Source organism: Macrosteles quadrilineatus, unplaced genomic scaffold (genome assembly GCF_028750875.1).
Source record: "Macrosteles quadrilineatus isolate MER2022 unplaced genomic scaffold, UCM_ALF_1.0 Scaffold_4__1_contigs__length_99947679, whole genome shotgun sequence".
Lineage (NCBI taxonomy): Eukaryota > Metazoa > Arthropoda > Insecta > Hemiptera > Cicadellidae > Macrosteles > Macrosteles quadrilineatus.
The window spans coordinates 55,881,073-55,901,017 of NW_026542597.1; the positions used below are offsets into that span (position 1 = coordinate 55,881,073).

The 19,945-nt window shown below is 34.0% G+C and overlaps 1 protein-coding gene across 1 annotated transcript; it reads right to left on the reverse strand.

Annotated features, from left to right (window-relative positions):
- Window positions 1-2,669: 2,669 nt before the first annotated feature.
- On the reverse strand, window positions 2,670-18,125 carry LOC128992204 (probable low affinity copper uptake protein 2). Its single transcript, XM_054415670.1, has 4 exons — window positions 17,684-18,125; window positions 13,807-13,984; window positions 6,973-7,190; window positions 2,670-5,998 (listed from the first exon to the last, which is right to left on the reverse strand). The coding sequence occupies exons 1-4, from the start codon at window positions 17,757-17,759 to the stop codon at window positions 5,895-5,897; spliced, it is 576 nt and encodes a 191-aa protein (XP_054271645.1). The 5' UTR covers window positions 17,760-18,125; the 3' UTR covers window positions 2,670-5,894.
- Window positions 18,126-19,945: the final 1,820 nt, after the last annotated feature.

Sequence of the window (19,945 nt, forward strand, 5' to 3'; positions counted from 1 at the left end):
ATCAATCTCAAATCAACTCTCTTGTAAAATGGCGTTTTTTGCCGTGCATAAATAAATAAATAAGATTTCAGCATATACAGGAAGCCAACCACTTCAAACCAAACCATTCATAGCACCTTTTACCATCCACCCTCACATACAAGTTTGCAGCATAACAGAATGGTGTATAGGCTCCCTATGTCACCCACTAACTATCAAAAAGAGCTCAATATCATTAGGCACATAGCAATAACTAATATGGGTATGAAACAAACATGGTTGACAGAATAATTAGCAAACAAAGGAATAAAAATAAAAATAAAAATGGTAATGAAGTACCGCGAGATAAGAAATATGTATGCAAATATGTATGCGTATAGAATGTTATTTATTTATTTGTTTATTCAAGGTAACACCATTTATACAATAGTAGTTAGCATAATCAATTACAAGATGGCATAATTTACAACGACACTACATTACTAATACAATTAATATCAAACAAAACTGAACTTGAAAAAAACTTTGGGTAAGTATGATATTCAATGAAAACAACAGACAACAGGCAATGCAGACAAAAAAACAATCAATAACAGGCAATGAAAGACTAAAAATAACAGGCTATAAATACGGCAAGCAATAACAGGCAATGAAAGGCTATAATGACAGGTTATAACTAACAGGCTATAATACAAGCTATAATACGGCAAGCAATAACAGGCAACAAAATACATAAAAAAACAGACAATAACAATACAGAAGCAATAGAACAACAGGCAATAAAATATAGAGGCAATAGAATAACAGGCAATAAAAAACGCTCAACAGACAATAACATGCAATAAATAAATACGGACAATAATACAGACAGTGAATGCAGTTAACGGTGGTGTCCTTTCAGATTTATGTAGATTTTTTTGGTGGTCACAACTGAGGTGTTCCAAAGGTCAACGTGAGGGAACAGGAGGTTCCCAATCCTATGGAGACGGGGGATCACACTGTTGTGCTCATAGTTGTTGGCATAGGCTTGAATAGCGAAGAGGTTCCTTGACCGAGTTCCTCCTGGAACTCGAAAGTTGATCCAACCGAGTAGCTGAGGGCATACAACATCACCATTTAAAAGATTTACGAGAAGAGAAACATCAGCTAATTCTCTTCTCAAATGTAGATATTGTAGTCCCAATTGAATTTCAATGTCGCTGATGGGAATTGTTTCATAGTTATAACCCATCTTGAGTCCAACAACTCGAAGAAACCTTCTTTGGATTTTCTGTAGGCGGTCGATTTGTCCAATTGCATAGGGAGCCCACATAATGCTGCAATATTCAAGTACTGAGCGAACAAGGCAGATGAAGAGATACCTCAGCGCTGTGATGCTGAGACCATGTCTAGAGGTGCGAATAATGAAGCCCAGTGCCCTTGATGCCTTGCCACAAACCAATTCCATATGGTCAAGAAATGTGAGGTTTGATGAGAACACCACCCCGAGGTCACGAACTGAGGTCCTCCTAGGAATATCACTGCCATCGATGGTATAGTTGAAGATAATATGTCTCTTGCTACGGCTAAAGGTGATTGCAATAAATTTCTTGATGTTGAGACTCATATCGGAGGCACACCAGTCGCATATCCTCCTGAGGCAGTTCTGGAGTGTTGTACAATCTTCAATGGAAGAAATGGCCGTAAAAATCTTAATATCATCAGCAAATAACAGTTTATCAACATCCATGAGTTCTATGATGTCATTAAGATATAATGAGAACAGAAATGGACCCATGTGTGAGCCTTGAGGGACGCCAGATGTTGCAGTGAAGGGTTTAGACATTGATTGTTAAAACTTTACAATAAGTTCCCGGTTATCCAAGTATGAGCGGAACCATTTCAAGAGTTGTCCAGTGACTCCATAACTTGCCATTTTGCTACTTGCCTTTTTGGAAAGTAGTATCTGGTGGTTAACACGATCAAAAGCCTTCTGGAAATCCAAGTAAAAGCTGTCGACCTGAAGTCCCATCGGCACATGGAAACTAGGAAATTCTGGTAGATTACTAGGTTGGACGAGGTTGACCTGCCAGTCGAGAACCCATGCTGGTGAGTTGAGAGGAGGTTGTCAAAAAGGGGCTTTATTTGGTCTAAAACGAGACTCTAAAATACCTTGCCCAGGGTGGGTTGAATGACAATCGGCCTGAAGTCACTTACACCGGAAGAGTTTTGGACTTTGGGAATGGGGACAAAAAAGCTGGTTTTTAATGTATCTGGAAAGATTCCTTCTTGAAGTAAAAGATTGAAGACATGCGTCAATTTGAGGAGCCAGTAGCACATTACAGTACTTAAGTACAGATGGAGGTATTAGGTCAGGCCCCGTTCCCTTGTAAGGATCGAGAGATGCCAGCTTCTTTTGAACGTCATTACAACTTAGTCTGCAGGAGTTCAAATTCAGTTGAGTTTTGAAATCGTAAACTGGTTTAGCCAAGGGATGAAGCTTGGCTGCTTGTGTGTGTAAACTAAAAGACATGTACAACTCTAAATGTGTGACAAATCATTTCTATAAAGGCAAGTCTTTTAAGAGCACTTTTTCTTCTTTTTGTCCAAAGGAAAATGCAAGGTTAGACCAAAAGACAAAGGTTTACAATATGTTTTCTTAATGAACATCACAAATATTAGGATTTCAAAAAAAGACTCACACTCATGTTTAAACATTTTTTTATTTTCTAATCTCTTAAAAATCAACATTTTAGAGTCTATTAAAATATAATAACTGTAACAATATAAAAGTTCTCACAAAATCTATTATTGTTTGGTATTACTCTGGGCAGTTAGAATATAGACTTTAGAATAGAATTTAGAATTTATTCTCCTATTTACAAGATGATAATGAGTTGAGTCACAGGACTAATTGTTTTACATATCACAATTTGTATTCTGGTAACATCAATGGCTGTTAAAACTCGGCTTATAAATAGGTAATATCTAATGAGCTCCTCACAGCACTCTTTGAGTATAAAATAAAACAGAAGAAGGATAGGTATATATTATAAAAGTTAAAACTAACGAGTATACACCGTATATATACATTCAAAAGATTACATTTAGAAACATAAAATTTCTTCATACAACTATTTTAAATATTGATTTCATTAAATTAAAAAGTTCTGTTAATAGTTTTAACTGAAACAGCTCTTAACAAGCATGAGTATTTTTTTCTGCAGTCAATTGAAGATATTTCACAGTAGATATATTTTAAAAGAGACGGAAGCTTTTAAAACACCAAGGGTTTAAATTCAGTGCTTTTGCAAACTAATTATCTATTTATAACGACATTTTTTTACAGTTAAAAATATTAAAGACTTTAACAGTCTATATCATATATGGTCATCTATGGATTTAGAATATTTATCAACAAAAGAAGACATTTTTCTTAAGCAATTACGGTATTTGATCAATTAGGCAGGTTTTAAGTAAATGATAACACATGCAATATACTGTTTTAAGAGAATCTAAGTCAACCAAAAGTAACAAGAAAAGTTTCAATTTCGAACACAGGCAAGACCCATGATCACTGGCAGGAAAAAATACAGTAGGCAGACTAAATACTTTTCCCTTGGTTATAGTTATCATTTTTTAAAAATATATTCAACAAGATAGTATCCAACTGTAACTACAAAAATATGGAGCTATTCATAATTAATTTTAAAATGTTCCAGGTGAAATGTTGTTCAATAAAAATCACAAGCTAGATTTTGATCTGTCCAGTTACTATCATGGTTAAAACTTACATAAACTTAAAAAACGGAAAGGGAAAGATGGTTAACATTATTCTATTAAACCTCCAAATGCGTAACATCAGAATGAAATGGAATGTTTAGAGAGGATGGGCAGCAGTTGTAGATTACATGGCCATGTCTCATGAAGAAGTAGTTATTTTTCTGTACTTCACCTTAGTTAATTGACTATTGCACTTCCTCTTTTACTAACAATATTTGTTCACAAACAAGTACAGGTTCATATAAAACTAGTCTATTAGCTCCTGTCTCTCAATGACTTAAAATTATACAGGGGAGCAGAGTACTAAAAGGAACATTCTATTTTACAGTTCAGACTTTATTATTCTATCAGGGTTCCCCAATAAAACTAACTATACTTAATGAAAAAAAGTTGTTTTCATGTTCTTTAATTCCTTAATTTTTTTATTTACAAGAATAATTATTAATCCAGGGGGTGAAAGTTTCTATAAATCCCCCATAAGATAATAAATTATAAAACTGAACAATTTAACCAGTTATTTGTTAATTAAAAGAGTTTGTAGATTTAACAAACGTGTCCATCCAAGAGATCTATTTATGCATCAGGAAGACTTTTACCTCATGAAAATAGAAAAGATCTTTTAAGTTTCATGTAAACTTTTTTAAACAATTTTTAATATTTAGGATAATAACTTTTGTAAAATTGATTGGCATTAAACTTCATTTATAAAGTCACACTTGCTCATTAATTAACAAACAAAGGGTGCATGTGTGATGTTAACGCTGTTACTATGTTCAATGCAAACTACGGCTTTCACCTGCACAAACAAAACTTGTCTTTTCATTGGCTCATTATTAAGACAGCTTTGTTTAACAATGTAGAAACCTCACAGTAAAAAGATGTTGAATTTGGTAGGTAGCCTAACAAAGCATTACAGAACAAGGCTTTTAGCAATCGTTTACCATCAACAATGTTCTTTTACATGATTTATCATCAGCTATGTTAATATATTTTTCAAAAAGTTACAATAACACTTCAGATAGTATACAGTTTTAAAATACTTATAATTGAGTGTAAATTGTTGTTAAATAAATAAATAACAATAAAATTTTATGCTGGAATTCAAACAATAAGCAAAAATGAAAAATTACAACATCAAATTTGCCAAGAAAGCATTTTGCTCTTCAAAAAAATTCTACAAAAATCTTATCTTATGACAGTTGTTATATTGTCGCCTCATAACAAATAGTCTGGTTATGATTAAAAAATCAGACAAATCCTTATTTTTATGACTTGTTTGACTTTTGGAAAAAACGACCAAATAAAGGAAAAACTTAATGGGTAAGACACAATAACAACTCAGAAATCTCTTCAAAGAGGAATAAATATTGGCAGGAACCAAATGTAGAAGGCTAAGATAAGCTGACCAGCTCATTTAAACAGAAGAATAAACCACTACAACAGACCACACACCACACAGAGGAATCAAAAATGAAGGCGACTGTGTGGTACATTAAAAAGCGGTGTGAACATGAAGTAGAAAAGTTACCTGGCAAGAAAGTATCAACATACAGGTGACAGGTAAAGTACCATCTGGATAAGCATGGTGATAGGTGTACATAAGATATCCTACCCAAACACCTCCCCCTTTTTGATTGAGCACTTCATACATTTTCTGCTCCCCTGACTCGATACTATCTAACTAAGCCTAAGTATGCTATGGAAAATATTTTTTTACAAATTGACCATTGATAGTTATTACTTCCATCCATGATCAACATTAAAACCCAAAAGTTGCACCCCGACATGTTTCCAAATCATATTTTAAAAATTGTCTGGTTCGATAGAATAAAATGCATTATGATAATTCTTGTCAGCGATGAGCACTCACGAATATCGACCACACTTAGACAATGTAATCAGGATCAATTGAGGGTGTTTGGCTTGAGTTTGGTCATAATAAACACCTAATCTTAACAACCCTATTTTAAAATGAAGTGCCTAAAACTGACAAGTATACACCTTTTCCATCATTTTACTTACAATATCTACTGTAAAATTCAGCTGCCATCACCTTGTGAAATGGGTGCAACTTTCACGTTTTGTTTATGGCTCCTTAATAAATAAATTACATTACATTACAAATATTGTACAGATTCAAGGCTCGCTTCTGGTTAATCTGTTGGAACTTCAGACGCATGTTGGGGCCGAGACGGGTGTGAACAGCTTGATGAGTTTGCAACCTCATCCAAAATTGCAACTTCTGTACTTCCTTTTCCTGTTGAAATACAGTTAGAAATCATAAACGTTAATTTATGACAGAAAAGGAAAATTGAGATAGAACTATATATTTGTATGTAGTCATACTACATAAATTCACTTTCTCCCCCAATAATATGGGTACTATAGAAAAAATATAAAATAAGATAATTGGCATACTTTTATTGTTCAGTGTTATTATAACTTTTATATGGAAGACTGTGAATAATTTAATTGAGAAATCTCTTTCCAGCCCAACAATCAAGATCGTTAGCAATTCTGATTACAAAGCCAGTACTAACGTACTACTGAAGTATAACCTAAAATCAGCTTTTGTAGGGAAGGGATGTTATCAACATGTTCTTGGTAACAAATTATATCGGCCTGTTATTGGAAAAACATTTTATTGACCTGTTGTTGAAAAAGAATGTTTCGGAATGTTAAAGTATGTTTGTCACTGGTTTATTATTTTAAAGAAATGTCAATGACATCTTGTTGAAAATAAATATTTCAGTTTTATTATTTTTTTCCAGGATAATTTAATAAGATCCTGGGCCACTAAGAATGAATTTACTTCAGCCAGCTGTTGGAAAAGTATCAGTCTTTTAATACAAAGGAATGTTATCGACTTGTTATTGGATAATGGATGCGAATAGTAACGGCTCTCTGATGGGAAGGAATGTTCTTGGGTAATAGGTAATTTATAACCTGAGTTCAGTTTTAACACCTGAACACGAAATCGATCTTAATTACGATTAGAACTTAATACTTTGGGATTAAAGGTGACTGCTCTGTTCAGTTACAACAAATAAAGATTATGGAATTTTCTAAATGTCTGTATAATGTGTACTTATAAAGTCCCCGACCACTCATGAGTTCTCTTGTTGTCTCCAGTTGAAAATGGATCAAAACTGACACTAAGTTCAGCTAGACCTATCGACCCAAAGCAAGTCAGATAAAAATTTATTTATGAAAACTATTTTCTTAACTTACCTTCCCCAATAAGGCAATGCTGACAAGGATAGTTTGCCCGAAGACTCATCAAATTCCTTTCACTAATTTTTGGTCCGAACACAACGTAGCCAATGGCATATCCAGACAGCACAGCCAGTGTAAGGTAGCCGTTGAACGACATCACGGCAAGCATCAACACGAAGCTCATTATTGAATGAAGCATAAACAAGCAAGACCCAATTAGGCGCTTGTATGTCCTGAAAAAATATTGCAAACATTCAAATAAAAAATCTGTAGGCCTAATAGGTAAACCTTCGATAGTTCGACACTCGATAGTTCAACACTCCTTGTAGTTCGACACGGGCTGAGCTATTTTGTCAAGTGATATTTAATGGTTACTATTGTGTGATGTTAGCTGACTTGAACATTAATTTGTCATTTGTTGTTGACTTGAGACTTAACTAATGAACAGTCAAATTGTTAAGTATTTTAGTATTTAATAAATTTTGGTGATTTCTATATACCATAAGACTTGTGTTTTTACTTTCCTGTCTTTTTAAACTCCAATTACTCCCATAGTTCGAAATTTTAATAGTTCGACATCCCTTAAGTCCACAAAGTGTCGAACTATCGAGGTTCTTATGTGTTTTAAAAATTTTGTAAAGTACCTAAAATGTTTTATGTTTTGGGTTTATTTATTTATTTCATACGGAATCACCTTTTTACAAAAAATATTATGCAAAGCAATAAATAAGTTCTTCTAAAAAGCTCAAATGTTTAACTCTGCTAAAGGCAGCAAATATGTTGTGAATAAATATTGGTTTACTAAGGTAGCTTTGGTCTTTTGGTTAGTGATAAAAAGGCTTCCCTGATTGAAATATTGGAAATAGTCTTAGAATAAATGAATGAAAAGACAAATAAAGGTGTGTTGAGATAAGCTTACAACCGCTAAATTAACACCCAGGCCTAGGTATTATTTTTAAGTTTATACTCCTTTTTTAAAACAAAAAAGTAAATCGGTCCCAGGTCCAGCTCGTACCATGAGTACTACGATTCGCTAAAACAGCCCACTAAGAACAAACTACAACACTGCGAGTCTCAGCACACTGTGCAAATGCCCACACTAGCTTGTTTCTAACCTCAAACTTTTATGCCAATATCTTGACATGATGTCCGTTGTTTATTTTTGTTTAAAAATCATGTTTAAAAACTTTCTGAAGCACAAAGATGAGTTAGCAAAAGAAGGAACAAAATACCCCCGCCGCAGCAAACCAGCAGACTAAGCGAATTTCCATTAGCCTGATTGGATTTACACTAAAATGCCTTCTTAAAAATATCATATTTATTCCCTATTTAAAAAGAAATTAGTTTAACGAGTACTTAGGTTTGCTGCAACTGGAAGGGTAAAAAAGTATTTTTTTTATGTTAAAAGTTCAGTAAGAAATGAATGTATTTTCCAAATTCGATCAAAATATGTTCATAAACAAGAATAAATTAAAGGTTTACACGTTTATACCAAATTTCATCAAAATTGGATAATTTTTGCTTGTGTTATTGTGCTAACGAACACATATATATATATATAAATCTATATATCTATATCAATAAAAGAGGAACTATGTATGTATATATGTATGTACCTTATGGACTCTAAAACCGCTCGACAGATTGTAATGAAATTTTCAGGCATCATTAGACATTATTTAAGGATGGTTTGTGTGAAGTTTGGAGCAGATCTGTCAAAAGGGCTCCGCCCCAGAGGGTTTTAAGGGGTCCAATGTCAGACTTTTGGAACTACAATGTTTACAAATAAATATAATTTAAAAGCAGATGTTTACTTTCACCAGCTGTTGGTTTAAATAATCACAACATTCTGTATTAGTCATGATTTGGAATAGTGCCACAATATTTCCACAGAATGCAGCACAAAAAACTATTTTACTTTTAGATAAGTCCAAATATATTAAACCCGAATCGCAGAAAGTCCGATTAATCCAAAACCAAAAAATATATTTTTTATATTTTTTTATAAAAAAATTTTTTGAAATTTTTTTATTTAACTTTTAACACAGTTAGCTGTACCTCGTCAAAATATTCTGTAGCGGCCGGGCGAGATAGACTTTTTTTGTAGAGTATTTAGTAACTATTTCACCATTTTTGTTATTAACATTTTTCATTTTTGCCCACCAAATCACAAATGGATTTTATTAAGTGACTAGCTGACCCGGCGAACTTCGTATCGCCTAAGTTATAGGTTTCCCCTAAGACGGACCGACCCGGCAGACGTTGTCTTGCCTTTGACTATTTATAATTTAAGTACCGTTACGTTTAATTTTCAAGATGATCTCGTTCGCATCGCTCAATCACGTCCTGGTTGAAGTTCGTTCGCTACGCTCACTCACCTTTGGGTTGGAGCTCGTTTGCTACGCTCACTCACCTTTAGGTTGGAGCTCGTTCGCTGCGCTCACTTGCCTTCAGGTTAGCTCGTTCGCTACGCTAACTCGCCTCCAGGTTGAAGTTTGTTCGCTACGCTCACTCACCTTTGGGTTGGAGCTCGTTCGCTACGCTCACTCACCTTTAGGTTGGAGCTCGTTCGCTGCGCTCACTTGCCTTCAGGTTAGCTCGTTCGCTACGCTAACTCGCCTCCAGGTTGAAGTTCGTTCGCTACGCTCACTCACCTTTTGGTTGCAAATTAGCTGTTGTCATAACTGTAAAAGAAATAATAGTGCTGCACCCTGTTGGTAATCCTTGTAACTTTAATGCTATTGCACATCATAGAACAGAACCAACTTGTTTAATTGAAACAGCTGTTAAGATTCATTAATTCCATTTCTCATAAGGTTAACATGGGAAACTCCAGAGCCACTGGGGCGGAGCCCTTTTAAGAATTTCGAAACGGGAAATAGTTTACGTCCGATTCGCATACCTACAGAATTTACACACCAAATTTCATAACGATCGGTGAAGTCGTTCCGGAGGAGTTTGCAGACAAACACTGTGACACGAGAATTTTATATATTAGATAATGCTGCAGCCACTAGCTCTAGCCTTAAGTAATGTGAAAAACAATCCCGGGCTCGTGCCTGTGTCCTAAGACAAAAAAAATTTAAAAAAAAACTTTTAATCCGAAATATTTGGTAATCTGAAATGGGCCCGGTCCCAACCATTTCGGACTAACGGGACTCTAATGTACATGGTGTTTTTGGCTTCTAGGGACCTCAAAACTCAAAACAAAAAAGTAAATGGGTCCCAGATCCAGGTCTTACCATGAGTACTACGGTAATAGCTTATTCCCTATATCGGAAATTCGCTAAAACCTATTTACTAACTTATGAATTGCTCTGTAAAATTTCAAAATAGTATTCATAGTCAAAAAACTATTCAGTTGTATTTAACCAAATTTAAATCTGAATATTCTCTTCCAAACACTAACAACATTCCCATCCCCAAACACTCCACTTCATTCTTCCAGCATAATTTTTAGTACAACACTACAAAGCTGTACAACAGCCTCCCTCTGGCGTTGAAGACCGAGCAGGATCACCGGACTTTTAAGATGGCTGTGAAGAAACTGTTCTTAAATAAGATTTACTACATCGTCCGGGATTTTTTGGCTGGTAGTCACAACCCGTAAATAGTCTTACCAATGCTATCACCTGAGAAGTTGTGTATTTTAGTTTTTAGTTTACTTTGGCATGGCTATCGCTGATCATTTTGGTTAGTTTGACGGAATAAATTACTTATGACCCAAATAAAATCAGTTTAAATTTGTCCTTAAAAAACTTCCTAAAATTAGCAATATGTGTTGTCGACTCTCTTACTACATCTAATATCATCTTATACTATTAGTCCTTACAGTAAAAAATCAAAATAGCTTCCAGTGAAAAAATAGTAGGTACCGTATTCATTATCAAACTATTCAGTTGTATTAAAAAAAAATTAAATCCGAGATAACTTAGATCAAACCATATAGCCTATAGATCAACTAAACAAAATATAATGGTCAACTTTACCATCGACAACTGTAATAATTTTATCCTCATAACTCCAAAAGATCGTAAAGTCGTAAAAAACAATGTTAAAAAAACTTAGTAAAAATCTTTTTTGAAGTAACAATATAGAAGTTGTTCTAATAAATTACTTAATATTTTTTACATTCAGAATTCATTAGTAGGTAATTTCATATGTTTTCCTTACAATCCCATATTGACCTTGACAGAACTTATCAGTGTAATATTGAATTACAGCCTGCAGAAGTTGTCAACCATTCAGCTATCATTGTTTTAAACTTAATGCTAGACTGAGAAAACAGCAAAATGTGCTGATTAAACCTGTGTTCAAGGTCAAATGTAGCAGAGGATAAACATTTGATTATATGTCAAATTCACATGGTGCATCCAAAAGTTCAAAAACAGATTATTATTGAATTTTTAAATTAGAATATTCTGTGTTTGAAATGTCTTGAATCATATTTTTGTAAATTATCTAGTTATTTGACATATTTTTATTGTATTTTATTATTTTAAGTAAGTTACTTGTTGAAGTAATTTTAATTTAATTTAACTGATGAATATTAAAATATTATTTATTTATTTATTTTAAGAGGGCGGCATCCATAAATTCTTACAGGGGGTGTATGGGCTAGCAGCCACTGCATACAAAATGTAAATCCATTACGCTATGTGCCAATAAATCCTAGGGTAGCCTATAAATGAAATCCAATTTTAATAAATGTTTTTTTTTTAATAGCCATTGTGGCCTATTTTCACTGAAAGACAATCATATTCCATTTTAATTTTTTTAACTATTCATTAACTTAATTTACATGTTTGTTAATGGAACTTTTGAAACTTTGCCTCTTTTAATAGAAACCAGTTCAAATCCCTCAAATTTTTTGTCCAAACCTCTGAAATTTTTACCCCTTAAATTGATATGCCTGTATGTTAATTCTAATTTTAATAGAAAAGTTAAAGAATATTGGCAACATCTTTAAATAGGTTTAATACATTTCTAGTAAATAGGTATCAGTATGTAGAAGTAAAACATTTGTCACTGAATAACAAATTAACGAAATATATAGCTTCAGACCAGGAACTAGTAAAATATAGTGTCGCACAGGGATCAATATTAGGACCTTTGCTTTTTATAATACTCAAGGATATAAAATAAGGTTCAGTCTTATAAGAACAAATATTAGCTTTATATATATGCTGATGATTCCAATTTAAAAATAACATCAAACTCAATAGAATAAATGGAAGTACAATTTTTGTAGAGGTAGAAAATTTATATGATTACAGTACACTCCCTCTTATCCGGACACCTTTTAACCGGACATCGGTTTAACCAGACTACACTCGGCGGAAATTATATCTCTTTAACCAGACAATTTTTATCAGCACATCGGAATAACCGGACTAGATGATCGGCAGGAAGTGGGTGGTACTGAAACAACTGCTCTCATGGGAAAGATTTGAAACCAGTGATCAAGTGTGTAAATACAATGCTCTCCTAAATTTAAATCAAATACTGTAAACAGTATGCATTTAAATGGTCCGTTTTAACGAGTTTTTGGGGACGTCGGTTTAACCAGAAAAACCGTTATCCGGACTGGCCTCGGTCCCAAGGAGTCCGGATAGGAGAGAGTCTACTGTACTTTAAAAAATCATAATTTGTTACTAAACACACTAAAAACTAACTTCATGCAATTTAAAACTGCCCAAAATAAAAATAAATGAGAATTTAACTAACTATTATGTCAGATTCACAGATGATTGAGAAGACAAGTAGCCTACATGCATCCTTGGTTTAACCCTTTGTGGTCGAATGGCGAGTATAGGTTGCCGCCCGCCATTTTCCCAACTGCTCAAAAGTGGCAACCTATACCTACTCACAAAAAAAAAAAAAAATTAAAATACAAATTTCTTGACTCCTCGAATGGTGATCTATACCACATACTTACCACAAAAAAAAAAGGGAAACAAAATTTACCTCAAGGATTAACAGTGGATGCAAATTTAAATTGGAATACTCATGTTAATAGGGTGTTGAGATAAGTTAATTCTGGTATATATGCTCTTAGGAAAATGTTGTTATACTGTGGATCGGAAACATTATGTCATAATTATTTTTCATATATTCACTCAAACACAAGTTTTGGATTGTGTCTTTTTGGAGCAAAACGGTTGGACAGTACCTTGAAACAACAATAAAGAGCCATAAAAATGATTCTTAAACTGAATTATGATCAATCAGCCAAATAGGAACACTTTGTAAATAAAAAAAATCCCCTCAGTTTATGGACAATACATCTATGACTACATACTAATTTCTAAAAATGAGGCAGTAAGTTCTAAATATTCCATATGCTACAAGTACAATACAAGACATAAAAATGAAATAATCCCAACTCATCATGGATTACAATTTTACGGGAAAAAACCGACATATTCGGGAAAGAATTTTTTTATGTACTGACCAAAAAGTCTAAAAAATATATAGCTAGTCAAATTTAAAAACAAATTTAAAGAATTCATAATAAACAAACCAATTTATTCTTTGGATGAGTTTTTCCACCTATGTTCACAAAAAAACTAAAAGTAGCCTATATTTGAGGACGAATTGTGTTGAATAGTTAAGGTTTCAATACTAGGTTAGGTATTTTTAATGTAATTGTTTGACACTATTTATATATGTAGGCCTACCAATGTGCATGAAATAAATAAGAACTTTTGATTTGATTTGATTAGACATGTCCATCTTGCACCGAAGCACGAGACACTAACCGCTAGTTTAGCAAATCACTCCCTTTTAAGTAGTCCCAGCTCCCCAGAGCCCGAGGACGCCATGATAAACCCTTTAAAATTGACCTACCTTTTTCTCCTGATGCCTTTTGGTACCTCCCCAATCAAAGTGGTGCTATCATGAGGATTACTTTGTTGATTCAGTTGAGATATTGAGTTTGTTTGGTTCTTGTTGTCAGCTAGTGTAATTTTTAATCCTTCATAGGCGACCCCAAGCACAATAAGAATCAAGCAAACAATGAGAAATTCTGAAACAAAAGAAAGTTGTATCAGGTCAGTATGTCATCTATATATATAAAATGCAAAGCCCTCACTGACTCACTCACTCATCACTAATTCTCCCAAACTTCCCATTTACCTAAAGAGGGCTGAAATTTGGTACACTGATTCTTTAGGCATTAAATAGGAAAACTAAGTTGTTTTTATTCTGATCAGACTCTCGGGCTCCGCCCCAGTGGCTCTGGAGTTTCCCATGTTAAAATTATGAGTACTCATATTTAAATGGAATTAATGAATCTTAACAGCTGTTTCAATTAAACAAGTTGGTTCTGTTCTATGATGTTCAATAGCATTAAAGTTACAAGGATTACCAACAGGGTGCAGCACTATTTTTTTTTTATTTATGACAACAGCTAATTTGCAACCAAAAGGTGAGTGAGCGTAGCGAACAAACTTCAACCTGGAGCCGAGTTAGCGTAGCGAACGAGCTAACCTGAAGACAAGTGAGCGCAGCGAACGAGCTCCAACCTAAAGGTGAGTGAGCGTAGCGAACGAACTTCAATCAGGACGTGATTGAGCCATGCGAACAAGCTCACTTATGAAGTTAAACGGGGCGAAGCCCGCGGGTACAGCTAGTTTGTTCATATTCAATAGTCATTTTGTGTTAACTTATTGACAGTCAAGCTTGGACTCAGCTGGGCTATGAGTGTACCAGAATTGTTTGTAGGTACACTAAATCAAACGAATGTAAAACATGTAGGCATATGCATTTTTTTTTCGTTTCCTCGTTGATTAACTAACTATTCCAAAAAGATAAATAATATGGATGTAACATTAATGGGTACACTTCCGCAGAGAAGCTACGATATATTATCGTATGAATAATGAGAAATATCGAAATAGGGATAATACTGAACGTCTACTACGTATGTTATATTGCATTTTTTACCTTATCTACCAAAATTAGGCTATTTTAAGAACTTTTTCCCTCTATAGCACTTTTTTGGCAAACACCTACCGGTATTTCACCCCGAAAAACATGAAAAGCATTATAAGTCACTAAATATCGGCACATTTGACCGGTAAGTGTCAATAACATAACCTAACTAAACCTTGGTTTACCCAAAATCGGCAATTTTGGGCACTTTGCTAACCTACTTAAGCATTGTGAATATTCACCAAATTTCTAAGCATTGGGTTAGGTTGGATTTAGTTAGGTGGTAAATATATTTAACTTGGTTTACTCGCAATCATTCATTTTCAGGGTGAAATAGTCGTTTCCCCCAAAAGTTCCAAAGGAAAAAATGCTTTAAGGTCCCGCATCCACACTTGACAAACAATGTTCGCTAACCCCTAGCGAAAGTTCAATAATGTTCGTTATGTGTGGACGCATCGACGTTCAGGTCGAAATTTTTGTTCAGCCAAAATGTTTGCTCTATGAGCGCACTTTTCTCCAGTTCAATATTAATAACGCAATGATTTTAATTTTACTGTATGGTATAGGTAAAAAAACAATAGAAATAAATTAACGAAGCGTTTTATGACTTCTAGTTTCCACTTAAATTAAATATTTACCTAAGATTAAAAATTGAAGAAATGGTTTGTAGCCTAGGTTTTTAGTTCATATTTCTTAATATTTGTACCATTAATTTATCTTTTGGTTATTGTTTGTTTTGTTACTTTTCATATAATAATGTTTTTCACTTAAGCTTATGGTTTTTATTGATAGTTTTAACTTATTTATTAAATCTATACTTACATATTTAATACGCAAGCAGGTTTTTTGTGACAATTAAAACTTACTTCTCTGAAACTACTGACTGAACCGATTGACATGTTTTTGTTGTCAATGGAAAGAGCGTAAAGCTAATCTGTGCAGGAAACTTTCTTTTTAGGGAAATAATTCGAGAGTGAGGCACTGGGGCCCATTCAAGTTTCGTATTTCTCCATAAGATTAACATGGGAAACAAACATTGTTATGAAACTCCAGCTGTTGTCAGATATTAACCCCGGGCACATATTATAGGCTATACCAAAATGTTCGACTAGGTGTGTAGATTTGCAAACTGACCTTAGATTTTTTTATAAGTCACTTGGGCTCTCCCCAGTTGCTTTTTAAGTTCCCATGTTATCCTTATGAAGAACATATTTGTTTACATTAGGCTATGGTCAGCTGGATAATTTAATTGCTGTTAATATTTTAGTCGCAATTTAAGGAATCGTGTGCTACAAACATTTACTGACAAGGTTGGAATGAAATATTTACTTATTTGAATTTGGGTTGGTGTAAATATTACAATGAAAAAAAGCGAGAAAGCTTGGACAGTTTGATATAGGCCTACTAAAAAGAAAACTGAATTAAATGTAACACTGTGCTGCATTTCTTGAGCAATCATTGAAAGAGCCTATTTACAAACTATGGAAACATAGGAAAGTCATAGAACCACACCAAGTAGAAGAAATAGAAATAATGTTTTTTCAAGCATTTATAATCTTACTTAAATTTCAATTAAATGACGACCATACAAAGTAGGTATTTTAAGCCAAGTATGAATGGAGATGAGTGTAGGATGAGTGGCGCGATCTTGTCTTGTTAGTGACTAGGCTGACTTATTCCTTAGACACAGCAGCTGTTAATTAATAGCCCATACTGTACCGGTACTGCTAATGGCATCTAAGGGACCTACAGTTTATCGCTAGTGGAATCCGAACCACAATTTGCCTTGGTATATCTACAAGAATTGGTTTAATTTTCAGGATAGTACTACGGATAGTTGTAGTACTCACTCGTGCGGACGTTAATCCACACCAGGGAGTATCACATCCACAGTGCATGCCTATGGACAACCTAATGTGGGTATGAGTGGTAAATATTTGTAGAAAACACTAAATAAATCAGCTTTTGAAAAAGATTGATATTTTCAAGAAATGTTGATTATATCAATATGTTATGTACATCGTGAGGATTCTCATAATCTTTGAGGCGACTCTTTTAAAGTCATCTGAAGTTATGACTGATATTCATTTTAAAATAACGCCTGTATTACTTCGCAATTGCTCGAATTCGAGGAACAGGTACCTACACTACAGTAACTTAGTATCAATAAAAACGTAAACAAACCAATTTGAATTCAATGGTTACAATAGATTATACAAAATCGATGTAAACTGAACAAGTTTCTATATAGCCTATATCGTTATACATCCGATAATATATCATAGGTTAGGTTCTCTGCGGAAGTCTACCCACATAGGCCTAAATAAACAACCCGATTAAGCTTTACTAGGGTAGGCCTATAACCTACACTTTACTTTCCTAACCTAACCGCAAAACACTTCAGTTAATGCAGCAACAAATCCGCATAAAACCCCAACATGCCTTCCCCACATGCCTAAGTTAAAAAAGGGTCAATGTCCAATCTGAATTTCATATAGGCTACTTAGGCCTAACCCTTGGTTTTGGCATAGATAAATAGGCTAACTTAAAACATAGGCTTCTTCCAATAATTATATCCAGCGCCTACACTGCAAAGGTTTGTGACTACGAATTAGTTATTTTAAGCAAATCCAACAATGTCTAATGTAGGCCTGGTTAAGTTAGCGTATAGGCCTATCTTTACCCTTAAACAATCTCTCAAACAAATCTATCTTTTAACTTGTCCTTCATATTTCTAGGTTGTACCTAAATGATTACAAAATTGTTACATGCAACACGTTAAGTTGCTTACCTGCAATATTGTCGGTATTTAAACCATGAATGAAAAAGTCTTGAAGTTTGTAGTCAAAATAAAATGACATATGCATTTTGACAAATAACTTAATGATCACATTCGCCAATACAAAAACAAGTCTGATACTGATAACCCCAAGCTAAGTTTACTACAACACTTACAGCTCAAATAGGCTGATGATTAATAAAATAACACTAGACCATTCCCAAAATCTCACACTTTTAGTTCATGCTTGGTGACGGTTTGTTGTTGAGTTGACAGACAAGAGACAGGACATGTCAATCAATTGACGTGGGTAGGATAATCAGCTGGCTAACTAAACTGCACTAGAACTACTCGAACTCAACTGGGCTGGAACTTCCCGGAATTTACAAACTGGATCAGATCCCTATTAGACCTGTCTGCACTCTGCAGGAAGGAGGAAGGACAAATCCTAATCAACAAGAAAACAGCTGTTTACATTACAATTAAACAGCAAACAGCCAGTCTACGTACAGTACAAGGGGAAATGTAACTAAAAGCGATTGAAAGGGGATGCGAATGAGAGAGAACTGATAACTGGGAGGAATCATGGTGGAAGGAAAAAACATAGGTCATAGGTGTGCTATTCCCACATATTCTGACGTCACTCGGATTGCAAACAAAAGATCACCTGGGGCCTATTTCATAATAAAGTACAAACTAATATTATTAGTAAATCAGCTGATCGCCTAATGCAAATCTAATGGAAATTACAAGTTACAAGTTGTAACTTGTAGTTTATTATGAAATGGGCCCCTGATTGTAACTGTCAAATTAGTATGTATTTTTTTATTTGATTGTTATTGTTTTTATAATACTGTAATAAAAACAATAACAACCAAATCAAAACAAATACATATACTAATTTGACAGTTACAATCAGGTGATCTTTTGTTTGCAATCCGTGGGAGTATATAATATTATCATTTGAAATAGTTATTTGTGCAACTAGTGAGCAACTGACTCACTTGAGAGAAATACTTACTCACACGAGCCGTAGGCGAGTGAGGAATGGTTTCTCGAGTGAGGCAATTGCACTTTGCACTCGAGTTGCACATTATATTAAATTGTTCCTACAGATACCATAAAACAAATAAATTGGTAAAGAGACGTAACATATTTTTACACAGAAATGAACTTTCAATATGACAATTAATGATACAACAGTACAATGCTGCCAACGTATTTCGCGCGCATACGACCTTGTCTGCATGTTACGCGCTCACTATTTCGTGCCTTCACGTTGCAAATCTGGAGTGAGACAATGTTAACATTGTCTCACTGATGAGCGAATTGGCCACTTTGCTTTCTCAAATCAGTGAGAGAACCTGTACATTGTTAACTGTAGGAAAAGTATTGTTTCCGTCAACATTCTCGAGTTAAGAGTGGACAGTGGATATATCCGTTTAGGGTCCCCTCAAAAAAAAAGTTGTTTTCGAAGTGATGTCGATGTCTGCCTGTGTGTGTGTGTGTTTTACAGTATGTGTGAAAATGTTCAGACCACACCCGTGTTATGAAATTTCTGGAGTAGGTACTAAATCCATAGTATTTCCGAAATACTTGTTTACAGTATACAGATTTGTTCGTTCTAGCATTTTTCTAGTTACTTGACATGATTTTTTCGCAAGATCTATCACTGGAGAGATTCTTGCTCAAGTCATTTATTTAAATTATGCCTTTTACTAATCGTTCATAATTCTGAACACATTTTAAAATGAAATAAAGTAAAAAGAATATGAAACAGGTCCCAGGCGTATTTTAAATTTTTTTTTATTTTTTTTTTTAATTGTGCTTTTTCTATAAAATCTAGAAAATAACGTAAAAGTCACATTTTCTAAAACTGGCTGGGCAATTTTGATGAAAATTAAATGTTAAAGTCCTTTAAATTCTGAACAAACTTTCAATTCCGCACATTGCTGTAAAATGAAACGGTTCAAAAGTTGATAGTGAACTTACTTTTATTTTTCCATTTAAAAACCATAAAAAATATCCTGGAGAATTTTATTGGACGTTGATTTTTTTTAAAGACGTTCACTTCATTTCAATGGAAATTTTACAAAAATGAGTATAGTACCAGTACAATCAGAATTCAACAACTATTATAAAATAACGGAAGTTCAGATGTAAGAAACCCGGGTTTGATTAAAACCAGTATGTTATGGATTATGGTGGAAGGCATTTTCCTTTCACCATGGTTATTGATTTAATTTTTTTGTCCATGGTTATGATCCTTATAAT